Raw genomic sequence first — 27990 nt, forward strand, 5'->3', positions numbered from 1 at the left:
GAACCTACATTTCCTAAATCCTCAGTCTGAAGGTACGTCTGAAAGATCAATGAGGAGTTTCCTTCGCATTAAAGAGAATTAAACTCAAGTACACATTCAGCTGGATTAAGGAGAATCATTGGTCGTTACCTTTACAACACTTTTGTCTCTATGGTGTAAGAAAGAAATACCTAAGATTTCTTAAACCCCTCCTTACCATCATATGTTGAGTAAGCCATGTGTGGGGAGTGGAGGAGGTAGGGAGTTGTACCTGAGAGAAGCCAGAGACTGTGCAATACTGTCAGTATGTGACAAAATCAAATCCTGGGATGGTTTGTTGTTACTGTTGTAGGGTTGCAGTGTGAGGGGCAGAACAATTCTTGGCAGTGTGTTCAACATGTGCAAATGCTCCCATGTAGGAAGGAAATTGCTGCTCTGGAAGTATTAAAATAAGTCAAGCAGATTTGTGGCTTCAAAAATAAAAGGAGAGAGATTCAAGGTAAGTTTAGGATAATAGATGTGGGGTGAAGTAGCAGAGCTTCTCCTATCAACTGCATTACCCATTTTAACTTCATAGTAAGGGCACAGGGATGCAAAGGAAGGATTTTAGAGGGGAGGGTGACACAATTGTTTTTGCACTTTAACACATTCTGGCTACAAAGTGGGGAATGAAATGGACATACAGGGTCACAAGTGGACACAGGAGAAGATCAAGAGGCTTTGAGAACATTCCAGATGAAAAGTGGTTGATAGCTTGGTCTGAGAATGTGGAAGAAGTGCCCAGAGTTGAAATGGTTGTGTAGGGTCAGAAGAACGTGATTGATTTGGGCATGGAGGGTGGGTAAGAGGATGCATCAATGAGAAACAACCAGGTTTTTGACATGGGCTACAGATCTAATTATTGGGCCTTCCATTAAGAAAAACACTTGGAATCCCATAATCCTCTTATAGTTCTTGTTACCTTTAGCTTTTGACTTTCTCTATTAGGAACTAATTGTAGCACTCTGAAATAATTTCCTCTACATACTTTATATTGCACCGTCAATTTTTTGAAAGGAAAATGTTGAGTAAGGCTGGATATCTTCTCTTTAGGTCTTCCAATGATCGAAGTGAAAATTCTCCCTATCCATATCTGGGATAAGTTGCTAAATGAAGATCAAATCATGGGTTTTATTATGACTATAAATTAATCTGAGAGCTGCAGATCTTCCAGGAAAACCTGGATTAGAGGATGTGGATTAGACTGAATGCCAAAAAGAAAGCTACCTATTTTATTATTTTATTTATAGACAACTTGGGTTCTGCTCAGGGGATGCTCAAGTATGCAGAAAAGTCTGAACACACCTACTCAACAACATATAATATGTAACCTACCTCACAAACCTGGTTGCCATTGGGACAGACTGCAAGATACAGAGGAGAGTCTCCTGGCCTGCCTCTACACGGTCTTGTATGTAGCTTATTCCACGAGAGCAGAAAACAGAGGATAATCCTGACCTTTCTGTCCAATCTGAGACAAACTGCAAAGGAGAGGAAGACTCAACCACTGAGCACATGGCACAATGAATAACATGCTCTAACCAATCATATAAGCCTCTCTCCTCTGCCCCTCCACCTCCCCTAGGACAGGAGCAAGTGGGAGCAAGAGGATGTCGGGAATAAAGTCCCTCTCTAGTATGTCCTTGAGTGGCAGGAAGTGTTAGAGGAAGTTTATGTTTTATATGTAAAACCAAAATATGAGTAAATAACAGTAGTAGCAACAATAATAATAGATATAATGTATTTAGTATTCGTTATGTGACATGCTCTGGTTTAAATTCATTATCTCATTATTAAATTCCCACAATATGTGAGCACTCATTTATAGTATAAAGTTCTAGAAACACAAGATTAAGAAACTTGAGTAAAGAGTGGTAGAGCTAGAATTTAAATCCAGGTACTAAAATTCCAGCGCCCCTTTGCTTGAGAAGATCCACTATATTAGTCTGGTGAATGGAAGAACCGTTATGTTTGCACATTTTTCCACTCGTCAGTTGATGGACATTTGATATGTTTCCATCTTCTGGCCTTGATGGAGAATGCCGTTAACAAAACGCGTATACATGTTTTTGTGTGGACATACGTTTTTGTTTCTCTTGGGTATATACCTGGGAGTGGAACTGTTGGGTCATATGGTAAGTCTACCTTTTACATTTTGAGGTCCTGCCAAACTGTTTTCCAAAGTGGCTGCACCAATTTTCAGTCTCAACATCAATGTTTCAGGGTTCCAATTTCTCCACATTCTCACCACCGCTTGTTACCTGTCTGTCTTTATTTTTTCCATCCTAGTATGTATGGAGTGGTTTTGATTTACATTTATTGAATGACAAACGATACTGAGAATTTTTTCAGGTGCTTATCACCCATTTGCATATTTTCTTTGGAGAAATGCCCGTTCAAAAATTTTGCCCATTTTTAAATTGGGATTTTTTTCTTTTTCATAATTGATTTGTAAGAGTTCTTTATATGTTCTGGATACAAGTCCCTTCTCAGATACAGGATTTGCAAATATCTTCTCCCATTCTGTGAGTTGTCTTTTTATTTTCTTCGTGGTGCCCTTTGAAGTAGGAAAATTTCTAATTTTGAAGAAGTCTAATTTATCCGTTTTTTTTTTTTTTTTTAGTTTCTTGAGCTTTTATTTGTATAGCTAAGAAACCATTGCCTAACCCATATTTACAAAGACTAACTCCTATGTTTTCTTCTAATTGTTTTATATTTTTAGCTCTTATATTTAGGTCTTTGATCCATTTTTAGTTAATTCTTTTGTTTGTTGTGAAGAAGGGTCTAACTTTGCTTTTTAATCTTCTTTTTTTTTTTATTGATGTTTTAATGGTTTTTAACATTGTGAAATTTTGGGTTGTGCATTTTTGTTTGTCCATCACCATATATATGACTCCCTTCACCCCTTGTGCCCACCCCCCACCCCCACTGCCCCTGGTAATCACAGTACAGTTTTCTCTGTCCATGTGTTGGTTTATATTCCACATATGAGTGAGATCATACAGTGTTTGTCTTTCTCTTTCTGGCTTATTTCACTTAACATAATACGTTTCAGGCCCATCCATGTTGTTGCAAATGGAACGATTTTGTCTTTTTTTATGGCTGAGTAGTATTCCATTGTATATATATATATACCACATTTCCTTAATCCAATCGTCAGTCGAGGGACACTTAGGTTGCTTCCACTTCTTGGCTATGGTGAATAATGCTGTAATGAACATAGGGGTGCATAAGCCTCTTTGGATTGTTGATTTCAGGTTCGTTGGATAGATTCCCAGTAATGGGATGGCTGGGTCGTAGGGCATCTCTATTTTTAAGTCTTTGAGGAATCTCCATACCGTTTTCCATAGAGGCTGCACCAGTTTGCATTCCCACCAGTTGTGTATGAGGGTTCCTGTTTCTCCACATCCTCTCCAACACTTGTTGTTTTTTGTCTTGGTGATTATAGCCATTCTAACGGGCATGAGGTGGTATCTTAGTGTTGTTTTGATTTGCATTTCCCTGATGATTAGTGATGTTGAACATCTTTTCATGTGCCTATTGGCCATCTGTATATCTTCTTTGGAGAAGTGTCTGTTCATTTCCTCTGCCCATTTTTTGATCGGGTTGTTTGTTTTTTTGTTGTTCAGTTGTGTGAGTTCTTTATATATTATGGAGATCAACCCCTTGTCAGATGTATGTTTTGCAAATATTCTCTCCCAGCTGGTGGGTTGTCTGTTCATCTTGATTCTGGTTTTGTTTGTCTTATAGAAGCTCTTTAATCTGATAAAGTCCCACTTGTTTATTTTTTTCTTTAGTTTCCCTAGTCTGGGTAGGCATGTCATCTGAAAAGATTCCTTTATAACCAATGTCAAATAGTGTGTTGCCTATATTTTCTTCTATGAGTTTTATAGTTTCAGGTCTCACCTTCAGGGCTTTGATCCATTTTGAGTTAATTTTTGTGAATGGCGATAGCACATGGTCCACTTTCATTCTTTTGCATGTGGCTGTCCAGTTTTCCCAACACCATATATTGAAGAGACTTTCCTTTCTCCATTGTATGTTCTTAGCACCTTTGTCGAAAATTAGCTGTGCGTATATCTGTGGTTTTATTTCTGGGCTTTCAATTCTGTTCCATTGATCTGTGTGTCTGTTTTAGTACCAGTACCATGCTGTCTTGATTATTATTGCTTTGTAGTATGTTTTGAAGTCAGGGATTGTGATGCCTCCTGCTTTGTTCTTTTTCATTAGGATTTCTTTAGCTATTTGGGGTCTTTTGTTGCCCCATATAAATTTTAGTATTCTTTTTTCTATGTCTGTGAAGAATGTCGTTGGGATTCTGATTGGGATTGCATTGAATCTGTAGATTGCTTTAGGTAATAAAGACATTTTAACTGTGTTTATTCTTCCAATCCACGTGCATGAGCTATCTTTCCATTTCTTTATGTCATCATGGATTTCTTTCAATAATGTCTTGTAGTTCTCATTGTATAGGTCCTTCACCTCCTTGGTAAGATTTATTCCTAGGTATTTTATTCTTTTTGATGTAATTGTAAATGGTATTATCTTTTTGAGCTCTCTTTCTGTTAGTTCATTATGAGCATACAGAAATTCAACTGATTTTTGTAGATTGATTTTGTACCCTGCAACTTTGCTGTAGTTGTTGATTGTTTCTAATAGTTTTCCAACAGATTCTTTAGGGTTTTCTATATATACAATCATGTCATCTGCAAATGGTGAGAGTTTCACTTCTTCGTTACCTATTTGGATTCCTTTTATTCCTTTTTCTTGCCTAATTGCTCTGGGCAAAACCTCCAGTACTATGTTGAACAGGAGTGGTGAGAGTGGGCAGCACTGCCTTGTTCCTGTTCTCAGGGGAATGGCTTTCAGTCTTTCCCCATTGAGTATGATGTTGGCTGTGGGTTTGTCATAAATAGCCTTTATTATGTTGAGGTACTTTCCTTCTATTCCCATTTTGCTGAGAGTTTTTATCATAAATGGATGTTGTATCTTGTCAAATGCCTTCTCTGCATCTATTGAAATGATCACGTGGTTTTTCTTCTTTGTTTTGTTGATGTGATGTACCACGTTGATTGATTTGTGGATGTTGAACCATCCCTGTGTCCCTGGTATAAATCCCACTTGATCGTGGTGTATGATCTTTTTAATGTATTGTTGTATTCGGTTTGCCAATATTTTGTTGAGGATTTTTGCTTCAATGTTCATCAGCAATATTGGCCTGTAATTTTCTTTCTTTGTATTGTCTTTGTCTGACTTTGGTATCAGGGTGATGTTGGCCTCGTAGAATGATTTAGGAAGTGTTCCATCTTCCTCTATTTTTTGGAATAGTTTGAGAAGGGTAGGTATTAAATCTTCTTTGAATGTTTGGTAAAATTCACCAGAGAAGCCATCTGGTCCTGGACTTTTATTTTTTGGGAGGTTTTTGATTACTATTTCAATCTCTTTACTTCTTATTGGTCTATTCAGATTCTCCATTTCTTCTTGGTTCAGTTTTGGGAGGTTGTATGAGTCTAAGAATTTATCCATTTCTTCTAGATTGTCCAATTTGTTGGCATATAATTTCTCATAGTATTCTCTTATAATCCTCTGTATTTCCGTGGTATCCATTGTAATTTCTCCTCTTTCATTTCTAATTTTATTTACTTGAGCCTTTTCTCTTTTTTTCTTAGTAAGCCTGGCTAAAGGTTTGTCGATTTTGTTTATCTTCTCAAAGAACCAATTCTTTGTTTCATTAATCCTTTCTACTGTTTTTTTGGTCTCAATTTCATTTATTTCTGCTCTGATTTTTATTATTTCTCTCCTTCTGCTGACTTTTGGCTTTGTTTGTTCTTCTTTTTCTAGTTCTGTTAGGTGTAATTTAAGGTTGCCTATTTGGGCTTTTTCTTGTTTGTTAAGGTGGGCTTGTATCACTATGAGTTTCCTTCTCAGGACCGCTTTTGCTGCATCCCATATGGCTTGATATGGCATATTATCATTTTCGTTTGTTTCCAGATAGTTTTTGATTTCTCCTTGAATTTCATCAATGATCCATTGGTTGTTCGGTAGCATGTTGTTTAATCTCCACATTTTTGTCACTTTCCCAGTTTTTTTTTTTTGGTTCATTTCCAGTTTCATAGCCTTATGGTCTGAAAAGATGCTTGTTATGATTTCAATCTTCTTAAATTTATTGAGGCTTGCTTTGTTTCCCAAGATATGGTCTATCCTAGAGAATGTTCCATGCGCGCCTGAGAAGAATGTGTAGTCAGCTGTTTTGGGATGGAGTGCTCTGTATGTGTCTACTAGGTCCATCTCATCCAGTTTTTCATTTAAGTCTACTATTTCTTTATTGACTTTTTGTCTGGATGATCTATCCATTGATGTAAGTGGGGTGTTAAGATCCCCTACTATTATTATGTTGTTGTTAATTTCTCCTTTCAGGTTTGTTAATAGTTGCTTTATGTACATTGGTGCTCCTATGTTGGGTGCATATATATTTATAAGTGATATGTTTTCTTGGTGGAGTGTCCCTTTTATCATTATATATTTCCCTTCTTTGTCTTTCTTAGTCTGTTTTATCTTGAAGTCTACTTTGTCTGATATGAGTATAGCAACACCTGCTTTCTTTTGTTTGCCATTGGCTTGGAGTATTGTCTTCCATCCTTTCACTCTGAGCCTGTGCTTGTCTTTAGTGCTAAGATGTGTTTCTTGAAGGCAGCATATTGTTGGGTCTTGCTTTTTAATCCATGCTGCAACTCTGTATCTTTTGATTGGAGAGTTCAATCCATTTACATTTAGGGTAATTATTGATATATGAGGGCTTAATGTTGCTGTTTTGTCACCTATTTTCCAGTTCCTTTGCATTTCCTTTGTTTCTTGTCCCATTTGTTTCGGACAGCCAATTCAGTTTGGTTGTTCTGTCTTATGACTCTTCTAGTTTTCTCTTTGTTCATCATATGTGGTTTTGTTTTGATTATTTGTTTAGTGGTTACCTTGAGGTTTGGGTAAACAATCTTGTGTATGATATAGTCCATTATCTGATGGCCTCCTATTTCCTTATACTAAGTCAATTCAATCACTTTCCTCTTCCCCTTCTAAGTCGTTCTTGTTATACCTTATTCTATCTTGTGTTGTGGCTGTGTGTTTACAGTGATAAGGTTAAATTTCTTTTTGGTGAGTTCCTTCCTTTGATCTTTGATTTTAGTATTTAAGTGGTTGCTAACCTATTCCGGTAAAGATCTACTATTTTTCTGAGTTTATCTACCTATTTTTCTCCTTGCTCCAAGCTTTGTATTCCCTTTCTCTTCTTTTTTTCAGGCCTGAGGGCCTTCTTGAGTACTTCTTGTAGTGGGGGTCTTGTGGCCATGAACTCCCTTTGCTTTTGTTTATCTGGGAGAGTTACTATTTCTCCATCATATTTGAAGGATATTTTTGCTGGATAGAGTATTCTTGGCTGAAATTTTTTGTCTTTCAGTATTTTGAATATATCATTCCAGTCTCTCCTAGCCTGTAAAGTTTCTGTTGAGAAATCCGCTGAGAGCCTGATGGGAGTTCCTTTGTAGGTTATTTTTTGTTTTTGTCTATCTGCCCTTAATATTGTTTCTTTGTCATTGACTCTGGCTAGCCTTACCACTAGATGTCATGGAGAGGGCCTTTGTCTGTTGACATATTTAGGTGACCTGTTGGCTTCACTTACTGGTATTTCCTGCTCCTTCCCCAGATTTGGGAAATTCTCAGCTATTATTTCCTTGAATAGGCTCTCTGTTCCTCTTTTCCTCTCTTCTCCCTCAGGAATACCTATAATTCTTATGTCACATTTCCTAATAGAGTCAGGTATTTCTCGGAGATTTTCTTCATTTCTTTTTAGTCTTAGTTCTCTCTCTTCTTCCATCCTGGAGCATATCTGCATTCCTAGCCTCTAAAATGCTAATTCTTTCTTCCATATTGTCAGCTCTGTTCTTTAAAGATTCCAGATTCTCCGTTATCTCCTCCATTGTGTTCTTCATCTCCATCAGCACTGATTGGTTTTTTTTATGATTTCAATCTCTTTTGTGAAGAAACTCCTAATCTCATTGAATTGTTTGTCTGTGTTGTCTCGTATTTCGTTGAGTGTTTTCATGATAGCTATTGTGAAATCTCTGTCATTTAGATTATGGATTTCTGTGTTTCAGGGTTGGTTTCTGGGTACTTGTCATTTTCTTTCTGGTCTGGTGATTTCATGTATCTATGCATTGTGGTTCCTGTGTTGGCTTTGTTTTTCCTCATCCTGGAAATCTCTGGTTGCAATTTCCACCCGCCGCCACTGTGTAGTGTTAAAGGGCTGTGTAGTCTAAGCCCCCTGCGCTCTGCTGCGGTTTTTCTGCTGCGATCCGCAGTTTTTTTTTTCTTTTTTTTCTCCCCGCTGTGATCCGCGGGTCCAGTCACTTGGTCTGGTCTGCCGCGGATCGCTTGGTCTGGTCTGCCATGGATCGCTTGGTCTGGTCTGGTCGGTTGAGCTGCAGGGTCGGTTTGCAGGGGAGGGGCTTTCTTGCCCTCTGGGTCCCTGGCAGGGTGCTTCTTGTTAGCCCCTTGTTATCAGCTCTCTGGGGTGCTCAGATGTTGATGGTAGCCCTGTGGCTCTTCTGAGTCCTCTGTGTGGGAGTTTCCCATTGGCTGAGAGAGCCTGAAGAGCTGCGGTTTCCCCGCCGAGTGCCACCCCTACCCCCTCTCTGGGAGCCACGGGGACCAGGATCACTGATATGAAGCGGGGGGAGAGGAGTTCTCCTTACCTCTCCCCACTTCCTCCGGGGGCCCAGCACGTTCCACTCTCAGATGTGCGGCAGTGTGGATCTTTCCGATCTAGCTTTTCACTGTCTGGGATTCCGTTGTTGGTCTGTGACTGTTCCTTTTGTTGTATCTTATCGGGGAAAGAGTTCACAGGAAAGCTCACGCCACCATGACGCTGATGTCACTCCTTTTTAATCTTCTTTTACAATGAATTGGGAAGTGTCCTTCCTGGTCTCATTTTTCAAAGTTTTTGAGGAAATATTATTAATTATTTTTACAATGCTTAGTAGAATTCACCAGTGAAACTACATGGGCCTAGACTGTTTTTTGTGGGAATTTTTAAAATTACTAATTTAATTTCTTGTTAAAGATCTATATAGCTTTTGTATTTCTTCTTATGTCAACTTCACTAGTTAGTGTCTCTGTGGGAATTTGACTATTTTTTCTAAGTTATCTAATTTATTGGCATACAGTTGTTACTAGTGTTCCTTTATAATTTTTTTATTTCTGTAAGGTTGGTAATCATGTTCCCTTTTTCATTCCTGGGTTTAATAATTTCTTCTTGCCCTTTTTCTGGTTCAGTAGCTAAAGGTTTTCCAATTATGTTGATTTTTTCAAAGAATACCTCATCCCAAGACAGGCTATTGTCTGTTTTTTGTTTGTCTGTTTGCTATTTTTGGTTTGTTTGTTTAGTGACTCCTTGATCTCTTCTGTGAAGTCTGTATGTATTGTATTCTGTGGACATTGAACTTTCTTCTTGATTAGCTTAATGGCCAGCTACTTATTTAACAGATATCATTAAGAGCCTTAAAACAGTAAGTCTGCTATACTTTTCTGTTAGGCTGTGTATGTGTGTGTGTGTGTGTGTGTGTGTGTGTGTGTATGTGTGTATGCATTGGGCAACTTCAAACCTCCAGTAGTTTACTACTCCACCTTAGCCTTTCCTTTTTACTTGCACGAGCCTTAAGATCAGCCACAGTTGAGGAATTAGGGACTTCTCAGGTCTTTCCTGAACATGTATACAGCCCTTCACATATTCATGACCTTCTGAATTCCCAGGGATATATCAGAAATTTTTCAAAGCTCCCTGTATGTACAACATTCCTGTTTTTTGTTCTTTTAGGTTTTTTTATCCAGCTTTGTCTTTAATCCCACTGCTGTCACTGCCTCAGGAAGCTGTGAATTAAACAATTTCTGATGATTGTTTTTGACAAACAGCTTGGGGTTAGGGCTTCCCTCACTGAATGAACCTTAAGTCAGATCAAATAAAGACAAGATCTATGAGTGGGAATTTTCCAGATAGTTGCCAAACAGATCAAATAGTGGCAATTCTCTGGGAATGGGGTTTTTTAGGGATTTCCAATCCTGTTCTAACCACTCCATAGACTTTTAGGCTACTGGTTTTTAAAGCTGCCATGGTTTTAAGGCTTCTGGTTTTCAGAGATACCCCAGAGCACAGAGTTGGGAGAGAGGGATGGGAATAGTACAAGTTAAAATGTGAGAAAGTAAAAAAAAAAAAAAAACAGAGAGAATCAATGAACCCAAGAGTTGGTTCTTCAGAAGATCAAGACAATTGACAAATCTTTATCTAGATTAATTAACACAAAAAGATAGAAGACTCAAATAACTAAAATTAGAAATGCAAGAGAAGATATTATTACAATTTTACATAATAAAAAGATTATGAGAGTACTATGAACATTGTACTCTGAAAAAATTGGATTACCTAAATGAAATGGACAAAGTTCTAGAAACACACAGCCTACCAAGACTGAATCACAACAGGAGAATGGGAAGAGACCTATAACTAGTAAGGAGATTGAATGAATAATTTAAAACTTCCCAAAAAAGAAAAAACAAGGATGAGATAGCTTCACTGGTGAAATCTACTAAACATTTAAAGAAGAAGTGACATCAGTCTTTATCAAACTCTTCCAAAAAACCCAAGAGGAGGGAAAACCTTCTAAGTCATTCTGTGAGACCAGCATTAGCCTGATACTAAAGCCAGATAAAGACATTACAATAAAAGAGAACTACAGAACAATATCCTTTATGGTTATTGTTGCAAATATCCTCAACAAAGAGCTAGCAAACCAAATTCAACAGCATATTAAAAGGATTATATGCCATGGCCAAGTGGAACTTATACCTAGAATGCAGGGATAGTCCAACATATGAAAATGGATCAATATAATATATCACATTAATACAATGACATAAGCAGTAACATAAGTAATCATCTCAATTGATGCAAAAAAAATCATTTGACAAAATTCAACATCTGTTCATGATAAAAACATTCAGAGTACTAGAAATAGATGGAAACTACTTCAACATAATAAAGCCATCTATGAAAAACCCACAGTCAACATCGTACCCAATTGTGGAAGAATGAAAGCCCTTCCTCTAAGATCAGCAACAAGACAAGGATGCCTGCTTTTGCCACTTCTATTGAACACAGAATGGAAGTCCTGGTCAGAACAATTAGGCAACAAAAAGAAGTAAAAGGCATCCAAATTGGAAAGAAAGAAGTAAAATTATCTCTGTCCACATATGACATGCTGTGCTATGTAGAATACCCCAAAGAGTCCATATACATGACAACTGTTAGAACTAAGAAATGAATTCAGGAAAGTGGTAGGATACAAAATCAACACACGGAAATCAGTTGCTTTTCTATACACTAACAATGAACAAGCTGAAAAGGAAATTAAGAAAATAATTTCATTTATAATACCATCAAAAAAATAAAATTTGGGGCATAAACTTAACTATGGAAGTGAAACTTTAACACTGAAAACTACAAAACATTACTGAAACAAATTGAAGATGACACAAATAAATAGAAATACACCCCATGTTCATGCACAGGAAGACAATACTGTTAAGAAGTATTAATGAATAGATTCAATTCGATACCTATGAAAATGCCAATGATATATATTTTTGGAAGAGAGAAAAATCCATTGTGAAATTCATATGGAATGTCAAGGAAATCTGAATAGCCAAAACAATCTTGAAAATGAAAACAAATTTGGAGGTCTCACACTTCCTGATTTAAAAACTAACAACAAATTCATGGTAATCAAAATAGTGTAGGGGGCTGGCCTCGTGGCATAGTGGTTAATTGCATGCACTCCGCTGCTGGCGGCCTGAGTTCGGATCCTGGGTGGGCGCCAACGTACCGCTTGTCAGGCCACGCTGTGGCAGTGTCCCATATGAATTGGAGGAAGACGGGCTCTGACGTCTTCCTCAGCAAAAAGAGGAGGATTGGCATGGATGTTAGCTCAGGGCTGATCTTCCTCACACACACACACACAAAAGGCAAAATAGTGTGGTACTAGCATTGAAATAGACCTATAGGTCAGTGGAATGAAATAGCCCGGAAATAAACCCTCACCTATATGGTCAAATGATATTCAACAAGGGTGCCAAGATCCTTAAAGGAGGAAAGAACAGTCTTTTCAACAAATAGTGTTGGGAAAACTGGATATCTGTAAGCCAAAAAAATGAAGTCAGACACTTACCTTACACAATATACATAAAAAAATTAATTCATAATACATCAAAGATCCAATTATAAGAGCTAAATTATAAAACCCTCAGAAAAAAGCATAGATTGAAATTTTCATGACACTAAATTTGGCGATGATTCCTTGGATATGACACCAAAAGCACAGGCAACAACAACAAAAAATAGGTAAGTTGGATTTCATCAAAATTAAAAAGTTTTGCTCATAAACAGAGACCATCGACAGAGTGAAAAGGCAACTCATGGAATGGAGAAAATATTTGCAAATCATATATCTGATAAGGAATTGACATCCAGAATATATAAAGAACTCAACAACAATAAAACAAAAAACCTGATTCAAAAATGGGCAAAATACTTGAACAGACATTTCTACAAAGAAGATATACAAATGGCCAATAATCACAGGAAAAGATGCTCAACATCGCTAGTCAATAGGAAACTACAAATCAAAGCCACAATAAGATACCACTTCACACCCATTAGGAAGACTATTGTCAAAAAAAATACACGCAGACACTAAGTTTCACAAGGAGATGGAGAAATGGAAACCCTTGTGAATTGCTGGTGGGAATGTAAAATAGTGCTACCACTGTGGAAAACAGTATGGTGATTTCTCAATAAGTTAATCTTATTATTACCATATGGTAATGTGATTCAACAATTCCACTTCTAGATATATATCCTAAAAAAGTAAAAGAACAGACTAGAACTGATAATTGTATACCATATACATAGCAAGATTATTTACAATAGTCAAAGGTGGATGCAACCTAAGTGTCCATTGGCTGATGACTGGATAAACAAAATGTCGTTTATACATGCAATGGAATATTTTTCAGCCTTAAAAAAGAAAAGAAATTTTGAAACATGGCTACAACATGGGTGAACTTGGAAGACATTTTGTTAAGTGAAATAAGGCAGAAGCAAAAGAACAAATGTTGTATAATTCCGCTTATACGAGGTTCCTAGGGTAGTTAAATTCATAGAGACAGAAAGTAGAATGGTGGTTGCCAAGGGCTGGGGGGAGATGGACATGTGGAGTTAGGATTTAATGGGTACGGTGTTAGCTGAGGAAGTTGAAAAAGTTTTGGAGATGGAGGCAGTAATGTTTGCAGAACAATGTAAATGTCCTTAAAGCTATGGAACTACACACTTAAACATGGTCGAAATGGTAAATTGCAGGCTGTGAACATTTTACCACAAAAAAAATGACAGTGCTCAATATTCTTACTGAAATTTAGCCATTTTCTTGAATAAATGCTCCGGGGATTTTGCAAGTTCTTGGTTAATGTCCAGAGTTCTGAAAAAGTTGATTTTGACAATGTTTCCAGTGTTCTCATTGCTTCTAAAGAGGAGAAGATTCTCAATGCCCTCACTCGGCAATTCTGGAGGTGCTTTTCCTTCTGCCGTGTTATTGCTTTCTGTCTGTCTCACTTATTTTTCTGCTCATTTTATCTCCTTTCCTGCCTTTTTAGTTGATGGATTACATGTATTATTTTAATTGTCATATATTTGTTTTCTCATAACATTTTCTTCTCTTATCTGAAAAATTACACAACTCACTTCTTATCTTTATTGGTAACTCTTGATTTTTTTCATTCTTAACTCGAAATCTAAAGTTACTCTCTTCACCCATCTCCGAAAGAGCACAAGGACATTAGAAGACCAATTCTCATCATTCCAAGCCCAAATTTTGCTTTCTTATGATCTAGTATTTTATATTTTGCCCTCATGTCTAACTTAATAAATTATATATTGTTGTTCCTATTTGTGCAAACAATGTGTGTACGCGCATGTTTACCAGTTTCTCTGCTCATCATTCCTTCTTGTACCATGGAACATCCCCCTGGGTTTTATATACCTTAGTTGGTTTTTTGTTTTCTTTTTTTGGTGAGGAAGATTAGCCCTCAGCTAACTTCTGCTGCCAATCTTCCCCTTTATGCTGAGGAAGACTGACCCTGGGCTAACATCCATGCCCATCTTCCACTACTTTATATGTGGGACGCCTGCCACAGCATGGTTTGATAAGCGATGCGTGGGTCTGTGCCTAGGATTGGAACCTGTGAACCCTGGGATGCTGGAGCCGAGCTCGCAAACTTAACCACTGTGCCGCCAGACAGGCCCACTGTAGGCCTTGCTTTTGAAATACATCATTTAGAAGTTCTATTTAGTAAACGTCTGTGCTGGAAAACTGTGTCATGTGTATACTTATCTGAAAATGTCTTTATTTTACTCTTGATCTTGAAGTACAGTTTTGGTGCATAAAAAATTCTAGGTCTTGAATTGTTTTAAAAATACTTTTCTGTGGTTTTGTGGCTTGCATTGCTATCAATATAATCACCATTATTCTGTGTGTGCTCTGACTTTTCTTTACTACTAATTTGCAGATCATCTTTGTTCCTTGGTATCTTGTAAATTTACTAAAATGTGTTTCAATATAGACTTTTCAAATATACTGTTTGGTGTATGTTATGTGACCTGTGTCTGTGGGTTTAAGTATTTCATCAGTTAAAGAAAATATATAGTTGTTATCATTCCAAATGTTGCCAATTTTGCCTAGCCTCCATTTAATACTTTTTGTCTTTCTATACTCTAATTATACATACTCTAGAACTTTTAATTCTTTACTTCTAATCTTTTAACCTGTATTCTATTATGACCATTTCCTTGTCTCTCTATATGGCTTCTGATGATTTCTTCAGATTTACCTTCCAGTTCACTAATTCTCTTTTCAGTTGTTCCTTGCTATTTCACAGTAAGACCAAGTTTGTTTAAATGTCAACAGTATCTTTTTTCACATTTGAAATTTGTCATGTCACTTTTTTCCACTTTACCTGTACTTTCGCACTTTTGTGATTCCATTTTTATTTGAATATTTTATCCATATTTATTACATATTCTGTATTAGATTATGCTAATATCTAAAGCACTGGTTGTTTCTCATAAGTAAACGTCATGGTACCTTGGTTTTCATGCATTTGGTGATCTGTGATTGTGATGATATATTCAGATGATCCAAATCTGTGGGATTTCTTGGAGACTTATGTCACAAATGCTTGGAGACTTACATGAAGATTTCTCTTTTATTCCTGCCTTTGACTTGTCAGAACTATAATTGTCCAGGGAAGCTACAGCTATCAACTGGTGCATTCATTCTCTGGATTATAAACAATAACATATGTTTTATACCACCGTGAGCCTCTTATCTTTGAGCAGTGTGCTCTGAAAATCTGTGGCCATAGTGTCCTGTGTCCTTCATACTCTCTCTACATTTCCCCTAAATTCATCCTCATGCAATCTTCGTTGATTTTGATAGTCATTTCACCTGAGTTACGGGGATTTTCATTGTTTCCCAGTTTCAAAATGGAGTTTAAAATTTCTTTCTCCATATCGACTTCGGAAATTTTCTAGAATGAAAAAAATATATATATTGATCTTTTGGTTACATCCTCTTCTTTACTTTTTGATCTTAGCTACTTTAATCCCCTTCACATTATGTATTGCTTATGAATTATAAATTATATTTTTCTTTCTCATTTGTTTAATTTTTACTTCTTATTTTATGATTTGCTGTCTTGTGCTTTTCGTTTACTGCTTTCCAGAACTTGGAATGTATATGTAACTGAAATTAAATTAGTATTTTCAATGATTAATCTTTTCATTTCATTCAGACTTTTTTTCTCTATCTTAAAAATTAACTCATTTTTTTCTGATTTCCATCAGTTTTATTGCTAGGTAACTAATAATGTAGTTCTATTGGCACACGAAATATAAATATAGGTTAATAATCATTTCCAGAGAAATCTGAATTCTTTTCCAGTACACAGAAAATTTGTGTTACTAGAACATTCTTTTACTTTGTGCTACCAATGAAAGGGCACACAGCTCCAATCTTGAGACTTTTCAGAGCACCAATGAAGCATCAATGGTATCAGAATTGATTGTGGCTTTACAGAGACTTAACAAGTTTTACTTCCCTCAAAAATTATGGAAGTGAGCCATACAACATCTGAATATGGACTCACATAAGTAGATACAAATGTCCCTGTGACTCAAACCTATCTCCACATAACCTGATTGGGGTTACTATATTGAAGAGAGAAAGTGGCATAAAAGTAGCACTTTTAAAGTTTGTGCTTTAAGTGTCAGAAAGATAATTTTAAATGCCCTTGCTATATGTTGGCAAGTCAGAATTTAAAGCATTTTAATGGGACAAGAGATATAAATTCTTGGCGCCTGGGATGTGACTCGGAATCATAAATTCCATCCCCAAAGTCCAGAGTTTATAGCATGAAATCCAAGATTACGTAAATTGTATTTAGTAAAGATGAACCTGGGGAAGGTTTCCAGCTCTGAGAATGTCACTATGCTCCAGTTAGAAAAGGAAGACTACAAAATGGAGTAAATTGGAATGCAGAGGGTTCTGTGCAGTTATTACTATTTAAAAAGTTATCTTTCAATGGGGAAATGGCTTTAATCAAGGGAATATGTAGTAATAGGGATAGAGATAAACTATGAGTGCAGACTTGATATGTGAACTTGAAGACATTTCCCTAATTTTAGTGGACCAGCATATTCACCACAATATTATCAACATTTCTCTCTGTTCCATATTTTTTAGCGTCTTGATGTCACATGGCATTTCTCTCTCTCTCTCTCTCTCTCACTCTCTTCTCTCCTTGCTCTACTTTCCTTGCTACCCTATGAATAATTATATTTTGCAAAGGTGTTCTAATACCTGTTATAATAGAGGAAGAGCATGTAGACCAGAGGTTGTTCTAGCATTTCTAGGACTGCTTCCTAAATTACATTTCTTATTGTAGTGTCTTTTCTGCTGCCATGACAACCATGCAAGGAATGGAACAGACCACACCAGGGGCTGGCCCTGGTGTGTACCAGCCGGGATATTATATTTCTGTAAAGGAATATCTATGGAAAGGAATGCCAGAGAAGTTTTTCAAGGGGGAACCCAAAGTCCTTGGGGTAAGTCAGTTGCGGATCTGGGAGAAGATCAATCATTTTGTAGAATCACAATGCATCAGCTCTAACATCAAATGCTTTGTCCCACTAGCTTCAAAATACATCAAGCAGCCCTAGGAACATCAGTATTTGGTGTGCAGGCCCTATCATTTGAAAAATGATACAATTTTCTATTACATCATGCTTCTGATTTAGTTGTATTTAAAACATAGTGACTTCAGATCTACTCTAGGGTTGTGGGTCATCCATGATAACTGTATTTAACTTAAGCATGGAAGAGTAGCAAAAGAAAAGGCCACTCATGCACCAGCTGGTGTCCCATCAACAGACCTTCCTGACAGCTGATGGCACCATATTGTTACTATCTCTCTCTGGGGAAATTTATTAGCCTTCTTGTATCCTCTCTGCATTTATACCTGGAGTCTCATGTCAATGTGCCTAAAAGAAAAAAAGACTGTTTAAAGAAAGACATGGTAGTGCAGGTGGAAGGACAGTGAATATAGAGGTTTATCTCTAGCCCAAGCTTTAAACCAATGGGACAAAGTCATTATGACACTTGGGATCCTTTTGAATGCCATGGGGTAATGTACTGCAATTTCTCTATTTTAGACCCCTGTACTCGCTCATGTCCTCAGGCCCCAGACCCCATGAAATGGCTTCTCTTTTGCTCTTCTCTTCGTCTTCCCCTGTACATACTCTCCTTCCTTAGATTACTTCTCCTTGCTAGAATGTTTGCTTCCTAATTTCTGGATCACTTCTATCTGAGCATGTGCAAAGTAGAGCAACAGTTGTGATAGGAGTAGTGTCATAGATAGGTATCAGGAAAGCATCTCTGGGTAGGTTGTGGTACATACTTTTTGATCTTGAAATTACTGAGGCAAGTGAGAGATATACCGAGAGGTAATTTTAGTAAGTTAATCGTTCCACAATTTTTATATGAAAGAAAAGTTACAGGAGAATATCAAGAAGACTATGTGACTACTTCAAAAGATAGTGAATAAGGGTAACCTAGTGGTTGGAAAGGGGGTGGCTTGGGCACCATTTTTGCAGCAGTAATTCATTTTTACTTTCTTCATCATTTCTAGGCTGTGCAGATCCTGATTGCTGGGATGAACTTCAGCTTGGGAATAATAATGATTTGCGTTCCAGTGTCAGTTAGTGAAACTCATGTTTATCCTGCAACAGTGTACTCAGGTTACACAATTTGGGGGTCACTGATGGTGAGCAAAATAGCATCTGATATAGTTGGAGACAGCTTAACATAGTTGTTAATATCCTGAGCTTCAGCATGATATCCTAACCCTATCTTGTAGTTGTATAATTTTCAGAAAGTTCTCTAACAACTTGACTCAATTTTCTCATGTTTAAAGTGGTAATAATAATATAAAACTCATAGAAAGCTAGGCAGGTTAAATATTTAATGTGTATCAGGGAAGATATATTACAGCAGCAAAAAATACAAACCAGAATAGATTAAACATTGAAAGCGTTGATTATTTCACAAGAAGAAGCCCAGTATCTAGTCATTTCCAGGGTTGGTTAATTCAGGAGTTACCTCATTGGGGTAACCTCATTGAGGACTGCTGGCATACCATATCAGACTTTTTGGCACATCTCATGGTTCATAAACGTTTTGTAATGCATAAATGTTTTCATATTCCCGAGCCAACTATGGGCAAAGGTCATGGGTTTGCCATTATTGGCTTGGACTAATCAAGATTCACCTCTACGGCTGGGAAGGGTTCATTGAAGCTCATGGGAGACTGAGCAAAATGAGGATTTTGTTAGCAAGGAAGAATAATAGACCTGGCTGGTATGCAGGCAATTTAGAGTGAACCATCAAATCTTAGCAAATGCAACTGCTGCTAGATAAATTTTGTCTTTTAAGATTGATATCAATAAATATAATCAAAATTAAACTAAATTTTAAGAAAGTTTAAAAATTTCACCCCAGAACAAAATACAAGAGAGTTTCTCTGCAAAATGAGACTGTAAATAGAGTATAAAGTATTAAGCTTTATCTACTGACAAGAGGAAAATATATTTATAAACTGGGCTTGTGTTAGAATTAGGGAACCTATTCAAGTGTTGTAGATTTCCATTGATCTACAAAGTTGAGAATGACATAGTTTAGAGTTTAAAGCCTATAATGAGCTGGCTTTTTGTGCCCCCCTTAGCTGTTTATAAAAAAAGTGCAAGCTTTGAAGAACAGCAAATGCTGTTCTCCTTCTGGACAGTTGTGTAATGTTTTATATATATGATCATACCGATGTCACTAGTAACTCATATTAAGCTCTTACTATGATCTAGGCCCTCTGCTAAGTGCTTACCATGTGCAATTCCATTTCAAACAATCATCACAAACTTATGAGGAAGGATTTATCATTGTCCTCATTTTATGGATCAAAAAAATGGGACTTAGAGAGATTAGGTAACTTGCTCAAGATCACAGAATTATTTTCACAGGAATCAGGGCTCATTAGGGTCAAATTTCTGTATTTCAGGCATCTAACCACTCTAGTTTTGTGCTTCCCCTTTCGTTTCCTTTTCAAGACCACTTTGAAAACCAGTTTTCATAATTTATACCTTCTACACGTGTTCAGTAGATTATCAAGAACTGCAGAAGTTTTGTTTGTCAATTGAGGCATCCCTCAGACTATGATAGGAATCCCACTAGATGAGCTTTGCTTAATTGGTGGAACATTTTTGGCTGCTACCCTCAGTTATTCTTTCAACCTTATTTCCAAACTTCCCCTATGAAGTGCCTTATACAGTAGAAACACCACCACCAAGAACCAATCACAAATTTCTCTTATTTTTGGCCCTTTAGTCTCCAACAGAGATATATGTTCTTTATCAGAATTCTATAAAATTATCCCCACATTAGTCTATTCAAGTTTTCTTCTGTGTACTTTTAGAACGTTGTAATGTTTTATTTCTATATATCTTTCACACTCCTTGCTAAGTTTTTTTCTCTCAGAAACTTTATATATTTTTGCTATGGTAAATGAAGTTCTCTTAAGTTCTCTTATTAAATCCTATCTTCAAACACACAAATGCATACATATTTATAATATGTATATATAATTTCTGTATATAATTATGTGCCTGACTGAATTTTATCAGAGTTTATAGTAGTGTTTAGTTGATAATCTTGGATGTTTTCAGGATAACATATTCAGATTTAAATAACAGCAATTTTCATCATCTACCTCAGCTATTTTCCTTGTATAATCATTTTTCTTAATATACTAAGAATAGTAATACATAATAGTCTACACCTTTATCTTGATTTTGACTTTACAAGGCAGCCCTAGAGTTTTCCCAATTAAACGTGAACGACTTTTACACTGAGACAGATGTTCTGTCGTATTATGAAAATGCAACTCTTCATACTTTATAAATACTTTTAAGTCAATAAAAATGTTGAATTGTATTAAATATCTTACCAACATTGTAAATGTGAACAGCAATTACCATGCGAGTTTTCTCCTTCTATCCATTCATTTCATAGATTGTAATATATTTTAGTGTTAAAAAATCTGGACCTTTGAAGAAATACTTCCCATGTTCATGATTCCTCTCGTATTACATGATGGATGATTCTCCATGCTGTTTCTTTCCAGAGGAGACTTAGTTTACATTAATCATCTCTGTGTCTTGGTATTTAGAAAGTTGTTGAAGAAGTTTATCAAACTGTTTCATTAGATCATTCCTTTTTTGGTATTAAGGTAGATTTTTTGAAACTTCTGAAATCAAATTTGGAAAGCAAACCCAGAAACTCAAACAGTTAAATAGTTTAAGGAAGGGAATCCTACCAACTTCACTCCAGCAGTTTTAGCTAAATGGAAAATAATTACCCAATGGATGAAGTCAAATAGAATAATATATTCTAATCATCCTCTAACACAGAATTTAAAATTTTTCTTTGCTACTATTTTATTTACAACATTTAATAGTCATATTAAATGAAAACAATCATTTGATTTTTCCTTTTGTAATATCTTATTAAATTTTGGCACCATATTAGGGTTACTTCATATCAGGAATTGAGTAGCTGTCTTGATATAGCAATCCCCTAAACACTTTAAATACCATCACAGTTAGACAATTTCTGAAAGGCTTGATAAATTCTCCTGTGACTCCATCTGGTAGAATTTCTCTGTTGTTTCTGGTCAAAGGGGACAGTTATTTACAAACTTTTTTATTTCTTCCAATATAATTGGTCTGTTGAACATATTTATCACATTTTGGGATAAGTTTTAGTAAGTTATGACTTCAAATATTTGTTTAAAGTTTTTTACCTGTATTTTTTCTCTTGTTATTAGTTTCTTATTTCAGGGTCCTTGTCAATTGCAGCAGGAACCAGCACTGCAAGGGGCCTGGTGAGTAATATTTCCGCTGTTGTGTCCCAAAAGAAGCAGGATTAACCACGTATGTATTCTGCAAGAATGGAAAACAAACGGTGTTTGTTTGCAAAAAAAAATCAGGAGAGATTGTAAGTTTTCCCTAGTTGGATCAGTCTTTCAAACATTGCAAGAAAAAATTGGCTGATAATAGAATTACCGACATGAGAACGAACATTTGGGAAGCTAGATGCCCGGATAATCTTTAGGAAAATGCAGAGAATTCCTGAAAAGAAATGTCAAACAGATCGGTCATAGAAACCCTACAACTTGAGATCCAACCCCCCATGACAATAGCACAAAGGGTGTGGCATCATATGTATTGACTTATTGATGAAAATATGTACTGATGAAAATTATACACTGAAAGGATTTTGATTCAGTTTGCAACGAAAGAAATTCAGAATAAGTCTGTTAAATAAGAATAAGCAAATTTAAAACAAAGCTTTCATGCCAATATGTCTTTCCCAAAGCCAATAAAAGGCAAAAACCCAGATCCCAACAAATGTTTTTCCTAGCTAAAGACCGCATCTGAGTTTTCTTCCCTCAAAGATAAATATCAAAGTATGGAGGTGATCAGTATGGCTTTTCCAAGTCTGACCTCAGTGTCTCTCCCAGGCCTCTCCTCCAGATGTCAACATAACGATTAAAGTCTACCTCGTGCTACAGCCACACTCTCATACATTCCTGAGGAATTTTAGTTCTTATAAAAAGCCTCCATAACTTCACTGAGAGAAGAGAATGTAGGAAAAGGAATACACAGCAAACAGAAATAATAAATAAAAGGCACAGGGGCATGACAGGCAAGCAGCATTTAGAAAATAATGAGAAGTCAGGCACCTGGAACAGAACATGGTAGGAGAAGGACACACACAGGACTGTCCAGCTAAAGTGTGAAGGGTACCGAAAGCCCTGCTAAGGAGATCAGAGTTGATCTCGTGTGCCCATGGGAGTCATCTGAAGGATTTAGGCATGGTAATAACAGGATCATATTTGTGTTGGGGCAGCAGATTAGAGTTGAAACTACTCTGAGGAAAGAGACAAGTTAGGAGACCATTGCAATAATCAAGATAGAGAAGATGGACTGGGTTGGACAAGAAGTAGTGGGTCTAAGGTGGTTGATGAAGATGTATCTCAGGATGTTGTTGGATTGTTTAATTTATATTCCTTCTTTTCTAGGTCCGAAGTAGCCTAGGAGTGAACATCACCAGCTCTCTCTTTGCTGCAACAGGGATCTTCATCACTATGTTCAGCATTATTTTTTTTTCATTCAGTTACTATAGGGGTATAAATTTTAAGGAGTTGGAGAATTGTTCCCTGCTTGTATCTGTGTTAATGGTTAGTGCTTCCTCTTTCTGTGGGATACTGTGGTGGAAACAAGCCACAGGAGCCCTGGTGTTGGCAAAAGTGACGATCAGTATCCCCTATTTGATGAATCACTTTGGGAAGTTAGAAGTGATGGAGAATCAGGGCAATCTTTTATTTAGGAGTCAGACCCACATCTCATCTCTCTCTTTGTTCCTTCTCCAAATGTGATGAGGGAAAGTGGGAAGAAAGCTCCTAGTTATAAGACACTTACTCTGTAATAATTAGTGTGCCAAGCATTTTGCATAATTTTTCCTGTTTCATTTCAAAACTCCGGTAAGCTTGTGCTGCTATCCACTCCAAAAATAGAGCCCATGTGTCAGTCTCTATATGTCCCAGGACTTCCTGATGGAGCCTGATGCAGTTACTGGTTCTCTAATAATAAAGTAAAATTGTCTCGAACATTGTCTGACAAATGGTGACTAACCCAGTATCCCTCCCAACATCGCTGGATGTTCTTGCAGGATTAAGCACTTTGGGCATCAACGTCCAGCTCCTGGCAAGTTCTCAAACTCTATTCTGTCCTTTACTACTTTTCTATACTACTTGCTCTCCTCCAAGTATTATCCTAATTGCTTTATTTTACAAATTACCACTTACGCAAGATTTTGTAGGTAGTTAAACTTCTTGAAGTTTTGGGTAAGAGTGGGGAGGAAGAGTTATTGCTGCACCCATAGCAGACTAAAATGCAATGAAATCTTTATTATTAAATAGTCTATTAGCCGTTCTGCACACCACTCAGTTTTCTGTTATCTCCCTTCCACATGAGCTTCCAGCCTTTCACTGTGCTGCTCAGTTCTTTCTCTCATTGTTTCCTTTCCTCACCCAAATTTGGAAACTCAGCATGCTTCCTAACTTCTTATGCAGATCAATTGCATTACCTTTTCTTCATTGCTAGCTAACCCAGGCGAGTCTTGAGTGCTATATATTCACACCAAAATAACCCTTCAGTGTCTTTGCTAAAATGATCTGCTTCCCTCGAGATTTCTAACTCCTGCTTCCGCTTGTAAGGGTTCTGTAATTATTTTGGACTCATCAGATAATCCAGGATAATCCCTCAGTCTCCTGGTCACCTAAAAAGTCAATCCCTTCTGCAAACTTAATTCTCCTTTGCCATGTAACTTGACATATTCACAGGTGTGTCTCAGAATTAGGATTTGGACCTCTTTCATCTGTTATTCTGTCTACAGTTATTACTCTGCCTTCAATTACTATGTTATGAGATCATATTCTTGTGTCATCTATATGAAATTCCTAGTTTTGAAAGAACTAAGGTTATAATTAACTTTATGATCCCTGCCCCCCATTTATAGCACTTTCACATTCTGCATCAACATAGCACTGGAAAGTTGAGGGTAGGGGAAAAAAATGATTATTTTCTTAGTGAAAAAAGTGAGAGGATAAGTGACGTTCAGCAGGCTAAGAACTAGATAAGTGGATTGCCACAATTAGGAGCCAGTTTTTCTGAACTCTGGCCAATGCTTCTTTTCTTTTAGTATAGTAATCAGTGGTCAATGTTTTGAATTTGTCATCGCTAGTCCTCACATTTCCATGTTATGAATTTGTTCTTAGATTATGGATGGTATGGTGCTGATTTTAAGTGTGCTCGAGTTCTGCATTTCCGTGTCCCTGTCTGCCTTTGGATGCAAAGTAATCTGTTGTAATCCTGATAAGGTGAGTATCAGGCTTCCCTTGAAGAGACCTGCATTTGTTTTCCATTGCTGTGTAATGAATAACACAAAGAGGCATAAAACAACACACATTTAGGATCTCTCAGTTTCCAGGGGTCAAGAGTCTGGGCACAGCTTAGCTGAGTTCTCTGGTTAGGGACTTTTAAGGCGTAATCAAGTTGCCGGCTGGCGCTGTGGTCTCAGCTGAGGCCTCTGGTCCTCTTGCATGCTCACGTGGCAGAATTTATTTCCTCTCAGCTGTGGAACTCACAACAGCTTACTTCTGCATTGAGGCCTACAGGAGAGCAAAAGTTTCAAATTCTTTATGGCTTTTTTAAAGGGTTCATATGATTAGATCAAGTACACCCAGAATAATGTCCTTTTCGATAAACTCAAAGTCAGTTGATTAGTAAACTACTCACAGGATTGATATCCCATCATATACAGAGGTCCCACCCATACTCCAGGATAGGGAATCATACAGGGGCATGGTTGACGTGGTGTTATCTTAGAATTCTGCCTTCGGCAGTGGAAAAAGTAAGGCTATTTTCCTTCATTCTTTCTCCCTCAAAGGGTCTCCTGTCTTAGTCCAGATCAGAATACTTCACAATGGAGAGGTCCCCAGACTGTGCCAGACGTTACTCCATCATCCTATTATTGCAGCCTTCCCTGGGCTGCTGAAGAAAGTCAGGGTTTCATACGTCTCTATCAATGTGCCCACACATGCCTATTCTCTTACCATGAGAGCTGCAGCAGATCCTCCTGCCTGCAGAGTAGAAAGAATGTCACACGTAGAGGACTGGGAAATGAGAGGAGAGAAGAGACCAAGGGGCACTAGGAAGAATAGAACAAGGATATCTTCCAAGAAAATTGAAGGTTCCGGGGTGAGAAAATGGATATTAAAAGCCCAAGAGATGCTTGTAAGTTTCATTATCCAAAGGCCAGGGGCAGTCAAACACCAAAACTAAATCATAAAATAATAGGAGTTTGATGAGGTATTATTCTGGTGCTCTTCTCTTCCATTTTGTGCCTCTTTACTTTCTTTTGGGGGTCCCATGCTACACCACATCCGTCATCCCCACAGCCCTTCCCCATAGAGGGAGATTGACTAAATCACGTTAACTATACTAGTGGACTCTTCCATTATAAGACCCTAGAAGCTAGAGTTTCTCAGCCATTCCCAGTGATTTTGTAATTTCATTAAGTGAAACATTTGAACAAGGGATCAAACTCTTTAGTTACGTTGATGTCAAAATATCTAGGCCTGTGTTCCCTTCCGCCCCTAGAGTGGTTACAGAACCTGGAAATATTGCTCCGCTTAATTGCACTGGTTACACAGCTGAAATTGTGAATCAAGAAAAGTAATGGCTTTGGGGCATATAATGCCTACTTCTTTATCTCTTCCTGGATCACCCCCCTCCTCCATTTCACATTGAGTTTGTGGAAGAAGGGTCAGCATTTTCCTTAGTTTCCTATGATTCCTGCCACGCTGGGTCAGTGTGGTTTTTGCAATGCTTTAGTCATGGCCAGCAAAGCAATGATTTGGGTATGCTGTTCCCATCAGCATGAACAACCTGGTTTGGAAGAAGAGCTCTCTATTTTCCATGACATCTTGGTTTAAACTTGTTGGGCACCATCATCCACGTGTAAGATCGATCCACTTGCAAGACCACAGTAACAGTTATCAGCATCTCATGCCAGAGCTATCTCTCAGTGTTTTTCCTAGATCTAGCCTGATCTAAAGAATGCCTGAGAAACCCTGCCAAATTGATGTTGAGAGTGAATTCAGAGAAGAAAGGGTAGACTTTGATGGTGATGATATTATGTGCACAGGAAAGGGAAACCCCAATGTTACTTGCTTAGCTCACTTACAGCATTCTGATTGATTCCACAGGTTGTGTTCATTCAGCCAGCATATCCTCACATGGCAGGACCAGCATTTCCTGCACTAATTACAGGAGATTTGATGATACCAGAATATCAACAGCAAAATGTTCCAGGAATCCTATCTTGACATTTATGCAAGAACCCCACCAGGGAAAGTACCAGAACCCAACTCTGATTTTAATATATAAATATAAAATTCAGAACTGTGTTCTCATTATCCCCCAAGAACTCAACAACTCATTTCACTGACTCTTTATCAACTATGGCAGAAGTTAAATAAATATATCATGCATTTAATGAGTGAATAGCACTTGAAAGGTTTTCATCCAGCCTCCAGACTTTTAGAGAAGGAAATGAAGGTGGTAAATAAGATTTGGCAGAAGAAGGGCAAAAAGATATTGGTGATATGAGGCCTCCATGCAGACTACATATTTCTGCTTTCTTGGCCAATACTCCTCCCACTTGTTTGAATTTCTTTTCCTGCCTTTGAGAACGCAAGGTTATTTTTTACCTTCAGAAAGTTAAGATGCATGGTTTTTCCCTCTCTTTCCTTTTCCTGCTTTCTCTCTCCCATAGAGAATACCTTCAAATAGCACAGTCAGTCCTTGTATGTGCACAAACCATTATTTAGTGTTATACACATAGAGCAAAAATCACATCATGGATCAGATTCAATTTGTATTTTCTCTCTCTCTTTCTTCACCTTCCTCTTCTTCCCTCTCTCTCATTCTCTCTCCTACAGGGCAGGGTTATATCCTCATCAAATTTGTATCCAGTGCTATATATGTTATTGAGCAACATATGGTATTAACTGAATGTTCATTAAATACATTTGATTTATTACAGAGCAAAAATAAATTAAATAAAATTAGAAACAATAAGTTCGTGTACTGTCTACTTCCAATTCAGATATGATATGGTGGAAAGAGACTAAGTGTTGATATCAGGAAATATAGTCTGGTGGTGAGGAATGTGGGCTTTTTAATCAGGCAACGGTGGGTTGTCATCTCAAAAGTTCCATTTCTCTCGATTTTTACCTGGGTGACCATGGACATGCCACAAAATTTCTCTGTACTTAATATTTCTCTTCAGTAAAATAATGATAATATCATTTGGCTCATAGACCTGTGATAATTACTTGATACAATATAGGTAGAGCAACTACTACTGATTGGCACATAGTGAGCCTTAAGAGTTTTAATTTATACACATACATGCATATATGTACATGTCTATGTATTTGTGTATATATATATCAATTCATCATCCTTTTATTGAACACGTATTGATAAAGTGCCTATGATGGGCAGGTCCTGTTTTAGCATAGGAGAATGTAGTGGTGAACAAGAGAGATGATGTCCTTCCTCTCTTGTAGGTTAAACTTATA

The 27990-nt window shown here is 37.2% G+C and overlaps 1 protein-coding gene across 1 annotated transcript in view; it reads left to right on the top strand.

Annotated features, from left to right (window-relative positions):
* Positions 1-27439, top strand: part of LOC101391517 (membrane-spanning 4-domains subfamily A member 4A-like) — a 29014-nt gene extending 1575 nt beyond the window's left edge. Inside the window, exons 2-7 of the mRNA XM_004437778.3 lie at positions 17119-17278; positions 18361-18495; positions 21604-21660; positions 22861-23019; positions 24619-24720; positions 26611-27439. Of these exons, the coding sequence (XP_004437835.1) occupies positions 17135-17278; positions 18361-18495; positions 21604-21660; positions 22861-23019; positions 24619-24720; positions 26611-26730 (717 nt within the window). The 5' untranslated portion in view covers positions 17119-17134 and the 3' untranslated portion in view covers positions 26731-27439. The remainder of the gene's footprint in view (positions 1-17118; positions 17279-18360; positions 18496-21603; positions 21661-22860; positions 23020-24618; positions 24721-26610) is intronic.
* Positions 27440-27990: the final 551 nt, after the last annotated feature.

The sequence above is a fragment of the Ceratotherium simum genome, chromosome 34 (genome assembly GCF_057802395.1).
Source record: "Ceratotherium simum simum isolate JZ-2026a chromosome 34, ASM5780239v1, whole genome shotgun sequence".
In the NCBI taxonomy this organism is placed as follows: Eukaryota; Metazoa; Chordata; class Mammalia; order Perissodactyla; family Rhinocerotidae; genus Ceratotherium; species Ceratotherium simum.